The 18,393-nt window shown below is 41.8% G+C and overlaps 1 protein-coding gene across 2 annotated transcripts in view; it reads right to left on the reverse strand.

The window, feature by feature from the left end:
• adamts3 (ADAM metallopeptidase with thrombospondin type 1 motif, 3) overlaps window positions 1–18,393 on the reverse strand; it is a 148,806-nt gene that overhangs the window by 15,498 nt on the left and 114,915 nt on the right. For both annotated transcript variants that reach the window (XM_026187150.2, XM_080308924.1), the window contains exons 16-19: window positions 16,234–16,314; window positions 12,869–13,032; window positions 1,337–1,493; window positions 53–185 (exon numbers count right to left, since the gene is read on the reverse strand). In XM_026187150.2, the coding sequence (XP_026042935.2) occupies window positions 53–185; window positions 1,337–1,493; window positions 12,869–13,032; window positions 16,234–16,314 (535 nt within the window). The remainder of the gene's footprint in view (window positions 1–52; window positions 186–1,336; window positions 1,494–12,868; window positions 13,033–16,233; window positions 16,315–18,393) is intronic.

Genomic DNA, 18,393 nt, shown 5'->3' on the forward strand with positions numbered 1-18,393 from the left:
GTTTAACAGAAACCTTTCTTTAGCTGGAGGATGAGGGGAGGCCTGTACTCACTGAGGCTGTGTGCAGTCCTGAAGGTTACACATTCTTCGGATGGGTTTGGGCCTCTTGCCAGCGTCGCAGTAGCCTCGATGAACCATCTTGGTGTCTCCCTTTTTCCGACATCCATACTTGGTGTACTGAAACCCTGTCCAGAAAACCCCCACCCCCAAAAACCCCATGTTTTAATTAGAAAGACAGTTCACATCCTTTTACTGGGGTTTGACTTTCAAACTTCAAAGTTCCTTTGCAATTACTCAAGTCACATTTTTATATCTAATTTCCTTTAAGTTTAAAATATGTCTTAAAGCTTTTGTCTACTTTTAAGTTAAATACCAGCGAGCTTAAGCCTGCTGACATAAAATCTTAGAGGTGTATTCAGGCTAATATAAATATAACACAAGCATGTGCAACATCAAAAAGGGAAAGAACTGCAGTTAACAGTTCAAGTGTGAATGTGTGAATGAGACACGAAAGTGCTTTAAGTACTCGAGTATAAAAGTGTTGCATCAGAAACACTCCATTTACCATTATGGGATATTTAGTAAGCTGGAAAAATGTGTAATTTTCTTTTGCAGGATTACAAATTTCATGCTGTTCCCACACTAAAGGTCAGAGTAGAGGTCACATATCAAGTAGATATAATAAGATGCAAAATTTGACAAATATTAATGTTGTATCAGTTTGTTTCTTTGTTTGAAATATTTGCAGCTATGAAGTCGTGAAATTTAAGCTCACAGTGACATCTTTGGTGGCCAATTCTGCAGATTTGAAATGCTGATGCTCTTCGCACAGGGATGTTTAAAAACCAAACATAACATTTGACATATGAATAATACCAAAAAACACAGTAGAAAAATGATAAATGAAGTTTTTTTAGGACTCATGACCATCGGGAGAAAAGAAAAAAAAGGTTAGGGTAGCAAAAATCAATCTTATATCAAGTACCAACCTTATCTTTCCTACACTAAGAAACAGTGAGTACTGCCAATAACACCTTTTCGATATTCTACGTATCCATGCAAATGAAAAGACTTTGTGGTTAGAAGTGCATATAACAAATGCATGTCAATCATCTTGTTTGAAGACAAAATATTTGGTTTAATTAGCTCACTCAGTCAATAATTTCTTACTTCAAAGACACAGCTTGAGAATGTGGATAAAAGCAGATCATCACAAACACCTATAGACTGAATGACTGAATATGAAACTTCAATATACAATTTTAATAATTAGATGAAAAGTATTTATTCGTCTTCATTCATTTTTTTTTTAAGTGAAGGTAGTTTCTGAGTTTACCTCCAGCACATGGCTTGGAACACGGAGACCAGCTCTTCAGAGCCCACTCATAGGTCTCCTCCTGGATGACATTGTTATTGTTGATGGGCACCGAATCTTCATGGATGATGTACTTATACATCAGAGTCGACCGTGTCTCATTGTCCTTTGGTATAATCTAGAAATCAAAGGAAGTTAAACCATTATACCATCATCCTCCGTGTCTAATATCAAAACACGCAGAAAGATTGCCCTCTCTCAAACACGGCTCCTGATTGGGTGGCAGATAATGGAGGAAATAGAGAGGAGAATTCATGGGCAAGTTGAGATGCACCAGTTTTGCTCGTGTCCCCGTCTCAGAGCTTTTCATCTGGATCAGTTTAAGATTTACAATTATATTAAAAGACACGATATATAAAGTTTGAAGGTGAAAGACGCATAACTGACAGGATAACTGACAGGCTTGCAGGAAAAAAAGAATATTTCATTTGTGGAATTAACAACTCTTTAAAACCTATGAAAGGCTTTTGTGTAAATGTGTAATCGACAGCTTTTCATGGTGTGTGCCATTCATTTTACATCATCGTGTAATACAAAAAACACAAGATGAGTAATAATATAAGTTATGAAGAGTAGCCTTGAAGTGAAATAAAATTCAGCAGTTGACTTCAAATTCAAACATTACGTCGTCACCTCTTCACCACAGAGTGTCTATTACTGTGCTACAGAAAGGAGGAACATGGAGAAAATCTCAGCATTTCAGCATCTACCTTTTGGCTTTTAGGTCTCGCTGAATGAAGTCTTTTCAAAGGAGAATGCAGTGTTAAACTTTTTGAACATACTTTAAAGTCTTTCTTTAAAAAGGAGACTTTTCTGTTTTGTACTCAGGTGCCCTTCAGGTCAGGCTCACTGCAAAGCAGAGCAGCCAGATGGAAATATGAAATGTTTGGTGTTTATTTCATTTTTACAAGACTCGCTAACATTAAAGCAGTTTGAAAAACAGCTGAAGAGGAAATGAGCTACGGACGTTTTCTTTCTTTCAGTCATTCAAGTCTAGAAGCCTGTCCTGGTTGGAAAGCGGTGACTCGAAGTCCCAGCAGCTACTAGTGTCGTGGCTCAAGAGTTGGGAGTTCGCCTTGTAATCGGAAGGTTGCCTGTTCGAGCCCCGGCTTGGACAGTCTCGGTCGTTGTGTCCTTGGGCAAGACACTCCACCCGTTGCCTACTGGAGGTGGCGCCAGTGTCCGGCAGCCTCGCCTCTGTCAGTGCGCCCCAGTGGGTCCTTAGGGACTAGTAAAGCGCTACACAAATACAGGCCATTTACCATTTACACCTCACCAAGTGTGGTCAATTAGCAATTCAGCCCAAGCAACACCTGGAGACTCTTGCACTGCCACTGCAAAGAGAAGGCGTTCCTCGTGTTAGACCTTAGTGTAGAAAGGAAATGAAGCCTAACAAAAGCGCCTGGGCTTGCAGTGCAGCAGCAGCTTTTGTTCCTAACTGTACCCAGCAGTGAGGATTCACAGACCTCCCTGTTCCCTGTGTTCTGCTTTGGTTTAGAAGCTAACGTGCTGCCGCATTAACAGATATGAGCCGTGACTTCAATTCACAGAGTAACATTTTAAGTGCTGGAATCACAAATGGAGCCGAAACCACTCGAGCATCTATACGGACCAGTGGGACATTTGCATTAGAGATTTAAAGCTTTGTTATGTGCCACAGACGATTATTTAATTTGCTTGGCAACCTTTAAACTGTGTTTTCCTCAGCGGATGATCGTTTGCTGAACTATTACAGGTGCAAGGCAACATTTGAGTGTAATGTCAGGAGTCCTAGGAAAGAAATGCATGGTGTTCAGAGTCTGTTCCTCTTGTACTCATACAAGTCTCCTGTCTGGAGGTTAGACACTGGTTCATTTTGGATCTCACCATCTTTGTTAATCAGATGTGAGCGTAGATGAGAGGGTTCAGTGCTAACGATTAAAGTTTGGAAGATTCATCCACAGATGAGTTCAGGTTAAAGGATCCACCCACCTCCCACTCAGAGCAGGCCTTCATTATAAATACTGTAGGTTGAGTTTCAAGTATTTATAATTATGACAGGAAAATATCAAACTGGAATTTTTAATCTAACAGGCTACATGTTTATTTTTGAGTCTGTGGGGTTTGACTGGCTTTTGGAGTCAGACTCGAGTAGCCAATTAAGGAACTGCAATCTCTGCACTTGTTTGTGTATTGTTGCTTTGCAAACACTCACGCTGAGACAGATTCATTAAATGTTTTAGGAAAGACTTATAAAAGTAAAACATTTGATCCTGTTCAAGAAAACACACATCCAAGCCCAGACGACTTATCAGCAAATATTATCTTCATTGAGTTGACAACACATGTTGCAGAGACACACAACTGAAACATATTTCTGGGGTCACAGACGATGGTGGTGATGTTTCGATGTTCACACTGTCACAAACTAACAGCTGGGTAAGTTATTGTTGCCAGTTTGCAGTCACTTCCATTATAATCTGTCATAACTGCAGCACATTTGGATTCTTTGGTTTTGTGCATTTACATGTTCACACTCATGTAGAGGTTTTCTTAATGACTTTGTAAGCACTTTTTTAAGTGTCTTAATCAAAGACAAAGAGATTTACCGATTTGTTTTTATCCTTGACTTGTACTCAGAGAGAACATGAAATATTTAAACGATTTGCACACTGCGTCCTTAAAATCTGCGAGATTAAACTCCATGTTTTTTTCAAGTTGCAGGAGAAAGTTCCTGCTACGTCGCTCGTGTTTTTCTGACAAAGCTCTGTTCCTGGGAAAACTCATCAGTTTCTGTCACATCTGTTCTCTTCGATACGTTTGGAACAAACACGCCTGTCTAATTATTTTCCTGTCATAAAAGAAAAACAGCAAATATCCCAGACGTGGCAATTTAGAAAAGTCGACTGATGTGACATGCAAGAAATTTGAGTTGATGTCCACGAGAGAAAAACGATGATTAGAAAAATAGAAAGTAGTTTCTTTGTTTTTTAACAAGCTTCTCATACAAGTGAGACTTGAGACTAGATGAGATTCTAATAAACAGAAACCAGGGGAAAATAAATAAATCACCCTGTCAGCCATGACTGCATCATTTGATCACTTCCTCTTCTTTACCCCTTGAAAGTCTACCAGCAGCAGCCCATATTTCAGCCGGCTGGATGTACATCAGATGTTAGTGAGGGGGTCTCTGCCTGTGCAGCTGCCCCTGGAAAAACCTGGAAATTACTCTACCCACATCTTCACTGATATTTCCTGAGGTGTCAAAACTCATCATTAGTGATAAAGGGGATGTGAAAAGTCCAGTGAAAATCATCACTAAACGTCCAGTTTATAAGTGATGAATGTAACGCAGCTATTAATTTTGCATTTTTTCCTCCTCGCTGCTGGCTATGGTCTCATTAGTAACTCTGACTGTTTTTCGACCTGTGGGAGCATTTTGAATGAGACGGTCCCCTGCTGCAGTGGGACTGGCTGTAAAACTGTCCTAATAGGCAGTTAAAGTCTGGTCTTCAGGGCACTGACTCAATTTTATGCACTACTTCAGTTCTCTTCATGTCTTTTGGGATGACTGAGAGTCAGCGTTACCCTTTTCTGATGCTGGAAAAAACATTTCTCCATTGATCCGTGTGCACGGGTTTGTTTCGTTAATGTCATTCAGACACACAGTTGTGAAAATAGTTGTTCGCATGGTCACCAGGTCCTTTAGGCATTCAATTTCAAAGTGCCAAGTGTTAGCTCGACTTATATATTTATTATATTTACACATAAATATATGCCCCCCCCAAAAAAAGAACAAAAAAACCCAACTCAAATGCCACACAACCCTTTTAACAACAAGCACCCACATTCAAAGAATTGTAATTCCACTACTGTGAATCACCACAGTGGATTTAAATAAATCAGTTAAGGCACAGTCATTAATTTAGCAGGTTTATCAAGTATTGCAATAACTGTTTCAGAATTACAGCTATTTTTGTACGTAGTCCTCCACAGTTCCAGAGGCTGAAAATATTTGAGCAGCTGACTGAAAACCAGTTTCACAGGCTTCCTAACAAGCTGCTCCCTTGTTATTCATATTAAGCAGATATGAGATATGCAGTTGATTCCAAGGATTAAATTTATGTTTGCTCTTCACTGAAAACTGTCCGAGGCCAAAGATGTGTCGATGCCTGATGTAAATGAGGCCAAGTTACAGCATGGGCACGTACGTCTGCCAGTAGGAGCAGGTGTTTATTGATGATGTGACTGCTGATAGAAGTAGCAGGATGAAGGGTACAGAGATACTGTATGCTCTCTGCTCAGATTGAGCCAAGCACTGCAAACGTCATCAGATGGAGCTTCACAAGGCTAATGGATAATAATCTGACGTAAATGCAAAAGCAGCTCAATAGATTCTAAAGGTAAAGACATGGAATATTTTTAAAAACACCTGATCTGAACCCAGCAGAGCAGACTCTCAGTCACCGGAAACAAAACTGAAGGGAGCGAGGCACACAAACCAGCATCAAAGTCCAGTTTTCTGCAGCTGGTGTCCTGCAGGTTTCAGATCTCACCTGGGTCAACACACCTGAATCACCAGGCCTCTGGAGAACTTCAAGACATATTGAGGAGGTCATTTAACTAGGGATGGGTATCGAAAACCGGTTCTTGTTGAGAACCGGTTCCCACTGTTTCAATTCCTTGGAATCGTTTGCCACTTTTAAAAACGATTCCCTTATCGATTCCAGTCGCCCCGAATGACGTCATCACGTTGAGTAGCGTCTTTTACCCAGTAGGAAACACGGCGCCTGAGCGGCACAAACGCTCAAAAGTTTGGTTACACTTTATGAGAAAGGATGACAACAGGGCAACGTGCAATACTTGCAAAGTAGAGATTTCATCAAAGGGAGGAAACACTATGAACATGCAAAAGCATTTGCTCAAAAAACACGCGATTGCTTTCAACGAATGTCGTGTTTTTGATCCGCTCCGGACTAGCGAAGCTCAACCCAGCAGCAGCGGTAGCGTTTCCACGTCCTCTCCCGTTAATACTGCAGGTAACTAATCAATTAGCATTGCATATTATGTTAGCGCGATTTACCTTATTACAAAACCTGCTATTACTGTGCGTTGCATTTAGATAACCATGATGAGAGAGACAGAGTCTGGCTGGCTCAGATGTTGCCAGTTCTCGCTGCAGTCTACCGGTAGCGTCTCCTTTCAGGCCAGGATAGACGAATGTCACCGAGCAGTGACTCAGTTTGTGGTCAAAGGCTTGCACCCATTTGCCACAGCAGATGTCCCCGATTTCACTTTGGTAAGTGAATGTGTTTAATTGTAGGCAGGACATTACTGGATATTCTTGTGTAATTGCTACAGAATAATTTATGTTAAACTTTGTTATTGCTACAGGAGAATATTTATTTTATTATTTTACATATACATTTTTTTTCCTGGGGACCCTGTGACACCCCATTGAAGAGCCGTAGGCTGTGGCTCTCTTAAGATCTCACTGTTGGGTTTGTAAGGCCATGTTACTCCTAAATTTCTATCTTGTTCAAAGAGAAGATATAAAACACAGTTCTAAGCTAATCGACTTTAGTGTTCTCCTTTAAAAAAAAAAAAAAGAATCGATAAGGAATCGAATCGTTAAAATCTTATCAATACCCATCCCTACATTTAACCATTTAAATCAGCCGTGTTGGATCAAGGACACATCTAAGTGTTTGGAAAAGTGTACTGCTAAAAGTACTTTTATTGCACTACGTTATTTCACTCTTGAGCTGCTGTAACATGAATCAAGCAGCTGAACTGCCACCTCAGCATGCACGACACAGTCTTGCTAATGGCCTACTAATGTTATTCAGGTGTGTTGCAGCAGAGACACATGGAAAAGTTTCAGGACACCAGCCCTCGAAGACTGGAGTTTGACCCCCGTGGCCTAGTAGACCATTATGGAGGAAAAATAATAAATAAATAACGTCCAAATTCTCACGGCCCTGACTGTATCCATGGCATTTGAATTTTAAAGTTTCACCAAAGCCATCACGTGCAGCTTGGAGTTGATTTGGAGGAGGCTGAACAAGTATCTATTTCTACGATCAGAGTTAAAAATACATAAGAAAATAAGAAAATCTGAGTAAACATGAGTGCTGACATGTAAAAGTGTATTAACGCTCATTGTCAGTCAATTCTATCGTGGAAGCAGAGTTACTAATTATTCCTACTTGCTCACGAGCTGCATGTAAAATATTCTGCTGGATATTCATCGCATTTTCATAAAAACAGGCAAAGCATCTGGGGAAGAAGGCGCATCTGATGATTATAGCTGCTGTATTGTGGTAAAACTAGCTCATTCACACTGCTTATTGTGCTGTAATTCACTGGCTTGTGAGCATAACAGGGTGATAATCAGATGAATGCAATAATCTGATGTTAAAGAGTCAAAAAAGGTGCACTGAATGCACTGAATGTGGAAATGCTTCTGAATGGCTTTCATGAATTTTATGTAAAATATGTCTCTTATCGAAATGTGAGACGATGCATTTCCATCAAGCTGCATGCACAAAAACTTTACTGTGAAGAACTTTCTTCAACTCACCCTGGGTCAACACACCTGAATCACATGATTAGTTCGTTACCAGGCCTCTGGAGAACTTCAGGACATGCTGAGGAGCTTTTTTAGCCATTTAAATCAGCTGTGTTGGTTCAAGGACACATCTAAAACCTGCAGGGACACCGGCCCTCGAGGCCTGGAGTTGCCCACCCCTGCTCTATGGTGTATAACGATATTTGTCATGTATTTGAAGCTTGATTAATGACTGACTGTGCACCACCAATGTGAACCACTTAGATGCGCACTAACTTATGCTGTAAGTCCTTGTCTAACATGAATATTTGTACCATTACAAATTATTACAAATTATTTTTGTCACCATTCGTGGCTCATTCAAGAGACTTTTTAAATATTTGCCCAGTGAAAAGCCACTTCCTGAGGATATTACACTCTCCACACTCTAGAGAACCCATCTAATTTTCCTGTATATATTTTCATCTGCTTATTCAAGGAAATGCATTATTGAACTGCAGGCCTTTATTGCCACAGAGTAACAGTACGTTTATTATGCTTTATTACAGTTTGAATATATTAAAACTGAAGACTGCATTCATATGTTTTCAGAAGTGTAACCTCCACGCTATCAGAGAACGCTATCTCGCTTTAGTTTTAGCTGACAATTGAACAGCTCCAGCCTCTCAACCAAATAAAGTCTGCTGTGAAAAGAAAAGAAGATTATGATTAAATTAAAATCATGACAGGAGGAGGAGGAGGAGGAGATTAAAAGATTAAAAGATTACGTGAAGTACCCTCAGAAGGTCTGCTAGATGATGTTAATGCAGCACTACGGACGATACCTACAGCCACGATTACAGAGACTAACAAGCTGATGTACAATACGGCAGCAGTGATCAGTGAGATGCTTGGCTACAAGTTGAACAGCCACAAGGGGCAGTACCCTCCATGGAGAAGGAGGCTAGAGGCTAAGATCAAGGTAGCACGGAGGGAGGTCAGCCAACTATCGGAGCTGCAGAAAGGCGCGATGAGGAAGGTGATAAGAAATACAGCAAGCTGTCCATGCCTGAGGCCTTGGAAACTGCCAAGCAACAACTCACAGCCTTGGCCAGCTGCTTGAGGAGGTACACCAGAGAGATAGAAGGCAGGAGAATAAACCAGCTGTTCTCCACAGAACCAGCAAAGGTGTACTCTCAGTGGCAAGGGAACAATAAGAGAACAGCACCACCAAGGCTGGAGACGGAGCAATACTGGAAGAGCATATGGGAGAAGGATGCAACCCATAACGGCAATGCTCAGTGGCTAGAGGATCTGAGGGCAGACCACAGCGACCTCCCCGAACAGGGTCCAGTAACCATCACAGTGGCAGATCTCCAGTATGAAGAGTTGGACAGCACCAGGCCCTGACATGGTTCACGCCTACTGGCTGAAGAAGCTGACTGCACTCCACGAGCGTCTGGCAGCACAAATGAACCAGCTGCTAGTTAACGAGAGACACCCGGAATGGCTAACCGAAGGTCTGCTGGATCAGACTGACCAACCTGTGCACTGCCTGGATTGATTACAAGAAGGCCTATGACTCAATGCCCCACAGCTGGATACTGGAATGCCTAGAATTGTACAAGATCAATGGGACCCTAAGAGCCTTCATCAGGAACTCAATGGGGATGTGGCGTACAACACTAGAGGCCAACTCCAAGCCCATAGCACAAGTCACCATCAAGTGCGGGATCTACCAAGGAGATGCTCTGTCCCCACTGCTGTTCTGCATAGGCCTGAACCCCCTCAGTGAGATCATTAACAAGACTGGCTACGGATACCGACTACGGAACGGAGCAGTTGTCAGCCACCTCCTGTACATGGATGACATCAAGCTGTATGCCAAGAGTGAACGAGACATCGATTCACTGATCCACACTACCAGGCTATACAGCAATGACATTGGAATGTCGTTCGGACTGGAGAAGTGTAGTCGGATGGTAACAAAGAGAGGGAAGGTAGTCAGAACTGAGGGGATTGAACTACCAGAAGGCAACATTACAGACATAGAGGACAGTTACAAGTACTTGGGGATCCCGCAGGCGAATGGGAACCATGAAGAGGCCGCTAGAAAAGCTGCAACCACCAAGTACCTGCAGAGGGTCAGGCAAGTCCTGAGGAGTCAGCTGAATGGTAAGAACAAGATCCGGGCCATCAACACGTACGCCCTGCCCGTGATTAGGTACCCTGCTGGGGTAATAGGCTGGCCAAAGGAGGAGATAGAAGCCACTGACATAAAGACAAGAAAGCTCCTTACCATGCATGGAGGGTTTCACCCCAAGTCCAGCATCCTGAGGTTGTACGCTAAGCGGACATAGTGGTGGTAGACAAACAGAAGAAGACGGCCGTAGTGATCGATGTAGCAGTTCCGAATGACAGCAATATCAGGAAGAAGGAACACGAGAAGCTGGAGAAATACCAAGGGCTCAGAGAAGAGCTTGAGAGGATGTGGAGGGTGAAGGTAACGGTGGTCCCCGTGGTAATCGGAGCACTAGGTGCGGTGACTCCCAAGCTAGGCGAGTGGCTCCAGCAGATCCCGGGAACAACATCGGAGATCTCTGTCCAGAAGAGCGCAGTCCTGGGAACAGCTAAGATACTGCAGGACCCTCAAGCTCCCAGGCCTCTGGTAGAGGACCCGAGCTTGAAGGATAAACCGCCCGCAGGGGGGAGTGGGGAATTTATATATATATAAATATACACACACACACACACACACACACACACACACACACACACTAGAAAGCATGGTGTTTGGACCAATGATTGGATAAAAGCAGAAGTATGTGGATGCCTCAGTCGGTCATGGTTTTGGAAACTAAATGCTGAACCTCCTTCTCAGTGGCTGCGGCTGCCAAAGCTATCATAATAACACTGCACCACAATTTTAAAGCATCCGACTTAGCAATTAAAATCAAGGTTATGACAAAGGTGACCCCTCAAACCCAACCCAGAGTGACGAGAACTGTTAATAATGGCAGAAAGAATCTTTGGGAAAAATTTATTTGTGGAGACTTTTTGTTTCAGGTTGACCCCTGTCTTATCCAGGGAGGGGGCAGGGTTATGACTTATACTGCAGTCAGACACCGGGGGGCGATAGAGATGGTTTGGCTTCACTTTTTGTGGGCGTGAGATCGTCTGCATTTTCTGCAGTCACTGGTTTCTCTCCGTTGAGTCCCGATGTCCTAAAAATGTCTCCAAATGAATCATTTCATGTGACAGATCCTTATAATTTGTCCTCTCAATCACATAATAATCATGGCTTGCCCGAGCAGCAGACGAACCAATATGACACTACAAACCTCACATTGTGGAGTCGTTCAAGTTTCAGTCATGTTGTATTTGGCTGAGAGTAAACCAAATGATGGAGGTCAGGTCTTTCCTTCACTGGCAGATTTAGTCAAGTTCACGTTTTCTTTGATCTCTACCAGGTTTGATTGATGCACCTCACAGTAACTCACTCACTGCTCAGCAGGAGAAATCCACAAGTCCAGAGAGCTGCTCCAAGGAAAACGATCATATGACCACAAATATGTGCTGTGAATCAGCTGCCTGTTAGTTTTGGTTTTGATTGGAAGATTTTGCCGCTGGTTTTAAATGATTTACATGAGAGCTCTACTCATACTGTACCCACGATTTTCTAAACTGTCTAAACCTGAATAATAACGGTCCTCTTTTAAAGCCCTCTTTAGTGTCATTGCACCTGTTGAGGTTAGGAGCTGCAAAATACAGTTGCTACTTCACTAAAGTAGTAGTACTCAGACTACTTTGCAAACAAAAGTGTCATTTTTGCATTTGAGTAATGCAAAAATTACAACAGCAACAACAAACAAACAACCTAATGCATTATTTTCTGTTGTTCTTGTGTTTCTTGGCAGATAGCTCTGTGCTAGTGTCAGCTCGACAGCAGAGTGAACTGCAAACTGTGTTTGGTGAAACCGAGTGCATCTGCTGGTGCCCCAAAATGGCGATAGCTAGCACTGAGTTCAGCTAAAGCTATCAGTCTAGGATAAATAGATGAGCTGGCTGGTGGAGGTGATGCAACCAGTATGTGGTTGGTACATACTGGTAGGAGTCACAGTGGAGTGTTTGATCGCACAAAACTCCTGTTAACTTATATTTCTGATCAGGTAACATTACGGTAACACTGGAAGGTCCAAAGTTACTGTAAAAAGTCATTTAAATGTAACTCTGGGGACCAAAACAACGTTAACTCGTTTCATTTTGGTGCACCATGACAGCCTCTGCTAGGTCTTGTTGTTTTTCACGGTCATGCCGATGTCTCTACGCTCTGATCTCAGTTTCACTGCGTCTGTTTTCCCTCGTGCTCACAGAGAGGCGCAGCGATAAAAGAAGGGAGCAGCTTAATACTGTACATCAGGGGTGCCCAATCCCGGTCCTCGAGAGCTACCGTCCTGCAGCTTTTAGATGCATCCCTACTCCAACACAGCTGAATCAAATGGTTTGATTACCTCTTCAGCATGCCATCGTGTTTGGCAAAGGCCTGATAACAAGCCATTCATTTGATTCAGCTGTGTTGGAGTAGGGATGCATCTAAAAGCTGCAGGATAGTAGCTCTCGAGGACTGGGATTGGGCAGCCCTGATGTACAGTATTAAAATCTTCCCAGCAAATGCAAATGTGTCTAAAACAACTGAAGGGACTGACTCGTTCAAATTTATCTCAAGTAGTATTTTATCTTAGGGATAAGCCCCTTCCTTTGGAGACATTCTCATATGGTGCATTTAAATAACACTAATGACTTTCAATAATTAAAATCTAACAGATAGCCGTAGAAAATAAGTGATAAAATGGATTTTGGGAGACTCGGGCAGGAGGGATGAACTGTTTTAACGCTCATTATCAAGTAAATAGCCTTCTGAATGAATTCATATATGAGTGCGATAGATAAGGAAGTGTTATTACCAGCACCACCACGGGGTCGTGCAGAGGGCCATCGGTCTGCAGCGTCTCTACGTCGCCCTCGATGATGTAATGCCATTCAACGCCCAAGTCGATGAAGCTTCTGGACTTGACCTCCTCTCCTTTGCCGTTGAGGATGTAATGCCCCGTCGCCTGGTTCTTGATTGCTGTAATCAGTCACTTGTTATAAGCTGCTGACAAACTTGAAATAGCTTTACTTTCTAGATGACAAAGATCAGAATTATTCACAGAGAAAGAAAATGCACTCTCAGAGCAGTCACTCGGAAAAAGACCGTGCCTGAACAAAAGCATGTCTGAACTATTCCTCATTCTGTGCAAAACAAACTGCCAAACTCATAGTTTAATAAAACTTGTGAGGACAAAAATGAAAACTGGCATGTTAATCAGATGCTTTAAATACATATAAATGCATTTAAATGCATCGAGTGGGAAAAATGCAACACAAGTAAAAGATGCTAAAAGGATGTTGCAGATCATTTCTTTCTTTCTGCTGCTCAAGTTTTACTTTATGCTTTTAAAAAGCATTTAAGATGATCCACTGCAGCACCCGTCTGCTTTACAACAGTTTTTAACGATGCAGTCTCCAACCACTCATCAGCTCTGCATCCTATTAAAACAGGGAAAGTAGTTCCTGCTGGTTTCAGCTGTGCTATTTTGTTTGAAGTGCACCATTATTGTCAAACATCCAATAATTAATTTAAAAACACTACTATTAGTGGTTTATACCAGCAGGCAAATGAAAAAGTTCACAGAAATTTAAAGTAAGTATGTGAAATCGCTCATTTGGATCATATCATCTTGTTTCGGCTGCATCTCCAACATCCTGCAGCCTCCTTCGCTGCATCCTTGAACCTCTTTCTGTGGTCTTCCTCTGGCTCTGCAGCATCGTCTTCAGTGTGAACCTTCCCCCTGATATTTATAATCCTGTTCTGTCCGAGCATCTCCAGCTCAGCCACCTGTTCTTTCTCAGTGCCATCATGGTGGGTCTCAGCAGCATCTCTTCACCCGGTCCAGCCTGCCTGCACTCTCTTCTTCATCTCTCCTGTCCACTGTCCTTTGCTTTGCTTTGGATGGTTGACCCCGGATCTTCAGACTCATCATCTTCTCCTTCCATCCTTAAGTACACTGTCTTGCTTCATAACCTTAATTTAAACCACTGATTCTTTTGTTTGGTAGAGAGGTGCACAAACTTCTCAGACCCTCACATCTAAACACAACTGTAGGCTCTACGAGACACCGTTCAATAACTCTAATAACACAGAGTCCATTTTTAATGCAGTTATTTCATTTTTCTTACTTGTTCCATTCAGTAGGATAAAACGCGCTTGCAATCAGGCTGCATTTTGACTGGACTACTACCCCGCTGCTGAACCTTGTGCATCGAGGTGCCGTATGAACAGTGAGCTGTTTCAAAAGTCACTGAGATTTCAGCCAATTTTGCAGCGTTGGACAGACTGAATTAAACATGCACACCATAGTACTTCCTTAGATGGTAACAGTAATATTATACTAGCTTTTAGACTGAGTGTTTTAGCGTATCTTCTATGTCTATTTAGGGCCCTTTAGTAGCGTCGGTGTCAAACAGCTTCGTTCTGTGCTAAGCAAAGAGCTTTTGTTTGCTTCTAGTCTAATTTTGTGTACATTTTAATATTTTTGGAAACAAGCTGTACAAATATCAGCCAGGCTCTTTTTAAAGACGCACAAATTATTTCTATAATTTCCATCACCTTTTCATTCCACACAGAAGTGTTGTTGCTGCTTGTTTTGGTGTTTTTGTGCTTGCATTCATCTTCTTTTACAGGTTTCACAGGATTCTGTTAAATAATTGTCAGTGTAAATATTAACCTCAAAGAGCTCTTTGAGGAAATAGAGCGATGCTGACCTGTATCACCTGGCAGACACTAAATAGATCATCGTCTCCTCCTCCCACTCTTTTTACTGAGCAGGTGGTTTTTGCTCCTTTTGAAAAGACGAAAATATTGTTTCTGCTTTTACGATGTTTTATGAACTTTCATGTTTATTCTCTACTTTCAGTTTTTTTCTTTTTTTTTTTTTAAGAGTTTAACTCTTAATATTTTTATGTTAGTTTGAGATCAGTTGACTTCCTCCACTGTCAGTCTGCTTGTACTTGAGTTACAAATACTGACATTTGGAGCCTTTTTAACCACTTTGAGGTCGTTTTCCTTTTTGGCATATTTACTGTCTTCTAGCTGCACATAAACTCAGTCTGACTCAGAAACAGGATCCTTTAGTCATCACTATCAGTAACTGTTCTACCAGACCCAACATGCGACTTGACTAACTGGCATTTTAAAGGCAGAAATCGTGCTTTTTTCCCTTACAGTAAATTGACCTTTCAATACAAAGACAAAAACCAAGGATGGATCCATCTACTCCATCAGAAAAAGTTGACACATTATGTGATCATTCGACTGACAGACGCGTGTTGCACGAGGATTAAAGAGTATAATCTGACATGTAATCATAAAGTTCTTCACTGTTTTCATTAAAGTTGCTGTTATTAGCAAACTGCCAGCTTGTCAGATTCTTATCACTCACATGTGTGTGTCTAGAATACACAAAGGGCCTCCTCCAGTGGGACAAACATTTCTCTTTTTTTGTTCTTTGTGAAATTTTCTAAATGTTATTTTCTTAAGAGGACAAAGTTGGAGGGAATCAAACCAGCGACTACACTGATCCTGTTTCTGTGTTTGCTGCTGGTCGCACTCCTGACGGACTCTTCACCTTACTTCTGCTTTTGTGTTGTTGGGTTGTTCTTGACATCAGAGTTGGGGGGACAGAAGTTGATGTTTGACTTTGCTCAGGTTTGAGCTCCAGGATGAAATCACAGACACACAGAACTTCTAAAAATAGCAGCAGCGCAGGAAGCAGTCCAAAGGTGCACAAGGACATGACCTTTAAATTGAATTCAGGTATTAATTTTATTTAGCTTGCACTAAGAGTAACTACATAATCCCATCTGTGGAGGTTATTTTAACCATTTATGAATAAACTTATCCTATAACAAGCCACGTCTTTATGATTCATTCCTGAATATGGCTGATTAATTCTACATGTCCTTGGTTGTTATTGGAAATTCAACTAAATAAAGAAAAACTAGTCCTATTTTGCAGAAAGGAAAGAGCACGCTCATCTAGCAGACGATTAATAATGAATGCAAATGAGAAGATTCATTTTCCTCAACTTGGGAGGTGACAAGAAATGAATTATGCAAAATCTATGATTTCACAGAATCTTCCCATCGGTCTTCTGAGGAGACATGAGGAGGATGGCAAAGAGCTTTTTAAGATTTCATACATGTGTTCATCTCTGAAAATCACACTTACCAAGAATGTGAGGGGAGGCCTCATGTTCTTGGATGATCACATGTCTAGCTCCAGGAGGAATGAGAAACATCTTAAGGTAACCTTTGCCAAGTTTGCAGCATCAGCAGCAGCAGAAGCAGGACGGGGGGGTTAGGAAAGATAAGACAGAAACGGTACATTAAGCAGATACAAGGATAATCTGTTCGGTTTGCTGAGGCTGACATCCCGCATGTTCCAGACATTTTGTTCACTTTGCTCTACAAGGATGTTTGAAGAAGTTAAAGAAGGAAGAAAATGCTTGGTTGGCTTTCCTCCTCAATGTAAAAAGGTTCTATTGAAACAGGCCCTGAAGGTTTACTCGTGTCTATTTGGTTATCAAATGAGAAAGTCTCTGAAAGGAAGCCCATCGTCCTTTATTTCTGCTCACACCGGCTCTGTGCAAACAGGATGTATATGAAGAGAGCCTTCGGCCGTGTTTCAATAAGGAAGGAGGTAAAAAGCTTTTCAAACTACAGACCAGCAAAGTTGTCTGTCAGGGATGTCTGCCTCCTACAAACCCACCGTGACTCACCAAGTACATTTCGAGAGTCCTCTGTTTCATTTACAAACACATTTCGAGCTCCTTTGGGCAAAGAAAAGGCGCCTCTCGTCTTCCCTTTGGAATGAAATAAATCATTAGTCAGTATCACATGTCCCCTCCTCTCGTTTTCACTGTCTAATAGCAACAACATCACCTACAGGGAGACGTGTTTAATGAGCATAGGAGGAACCAGAGCAATTGTCGCTGGATGAGAAAGCAAGCTACGTTTGCCGGCAGGGCGGCATCCGCCACTCACAGGAGAAAACTGCAGCTGTAATTACTCGCTTTTAGATTTGACAGACAGGCCAAACACTCTGGGTGTCCTGGCACGCACACATCGGTGCGGCTGAGCTGACTATAAATGCAACTGTACGCTGAGGTGCAGCTAACACAGGGTTACAGCAGGTGGCGGAGAGGCATTTTTACATGGTCTGCATTCCAAGTTTTGGAAAAGACCGCTTGCTTCCAAGAGATCATCGTCTAATCAAACCCAATTTCTCAGCCACAAGACGCTCAACAGAAATTACAATCTGATAACAGAGCGTGTGCAGACTGATACACCGCACACACGCTGGTTATCTAAAATGACCCTTTAGACTGAACCAGGTTTGAAATGGCCAGCTGTATTCAGACTGCCTTCAAAGATCTGCAGCTTTGTTTAATGTGGCATTTTTTATCTGGGCTAGGACGCTAAAGTTAGTTTGTTAGGCTGTTAAATAATAAAATACCACTAATATCACGAAGCGTAACTTTTTGTAAAGAGTTTTATAGATGTATGTCGAGCCTGTGACATCTACAAAAGCTAAGTGAGCTCTATAAAGACACTTAGTAACAGGGAACAGAAGAAACAGCAGCTTATGTCGAGTCTCTGGATCTCTACAGTGTTAAGCATCCATCTGTACTACAAGCTGGGCAGGAAATACTAGCAAAGGAGGCGCGGAGGGATTCAGTAACACTGGATACTTGCATATAGTGTTTTCGGACACAGCGGTTTCTTTTTGGGCTCTCTTGCTTAACTGTTTCCCTGTTAAAAAAGGTGAGTGGTTAACTGGGAGAGAGAGATGTGAGGAAACAAAGACGAATGATCACAGTTACATTAAAGTTCATCCTTAAACGATTTGATGAAGCCATCACATCGAGACTCGCACTTCAGTGAAATCCAATGAAATATGATCCGTGACTGATGGAGCCGAAAACAAGGGTGGATTTTGGTGGTTTGGTTAAATGGCTGTCGGTGAATTTACAAATGTATTCAAAAATGAAAGCACATTATTAACATGCAGAAGGACATGATTATTTCTCTTTTAATTCATAAGAGCCGGACTGTTCAGAGTGACGGCTGAAGCAGCGGCGTGTCACTCCGGCCCTGTAGAGCCTTTTATTGGCTGCAAGGAAAAATGACAAAGATACAGCAGAAGGTGGTCATAATTACACCATTACACCAATATAACACCATTAATGTAAATCTGCATTATATTCACGGTAGAAAATAAATGAATAAAATCCTGAAAAGTGCAATGCAAAATTAATTCTTTCAACCACACTTGAATTTTCTTTCTTTTATGGAAACCTCTCATCTTTATGCTGTTTTTTTCATGTGT

This window comes from Astatotilapia calliptera, chromosome 12, assembly GCF_964374335.1.
Source record: "Astatotilapia calliptera chromosome 12, fAstCal68.1, whole genome shotgun sequence".
Classification (NCBI taxonomy): Eukaryota; Metazoa; Chordata; class Actinopteri; order Cichliformes; family Cichlidae; genus Astatotilapia; species Astatotilapia calliptera.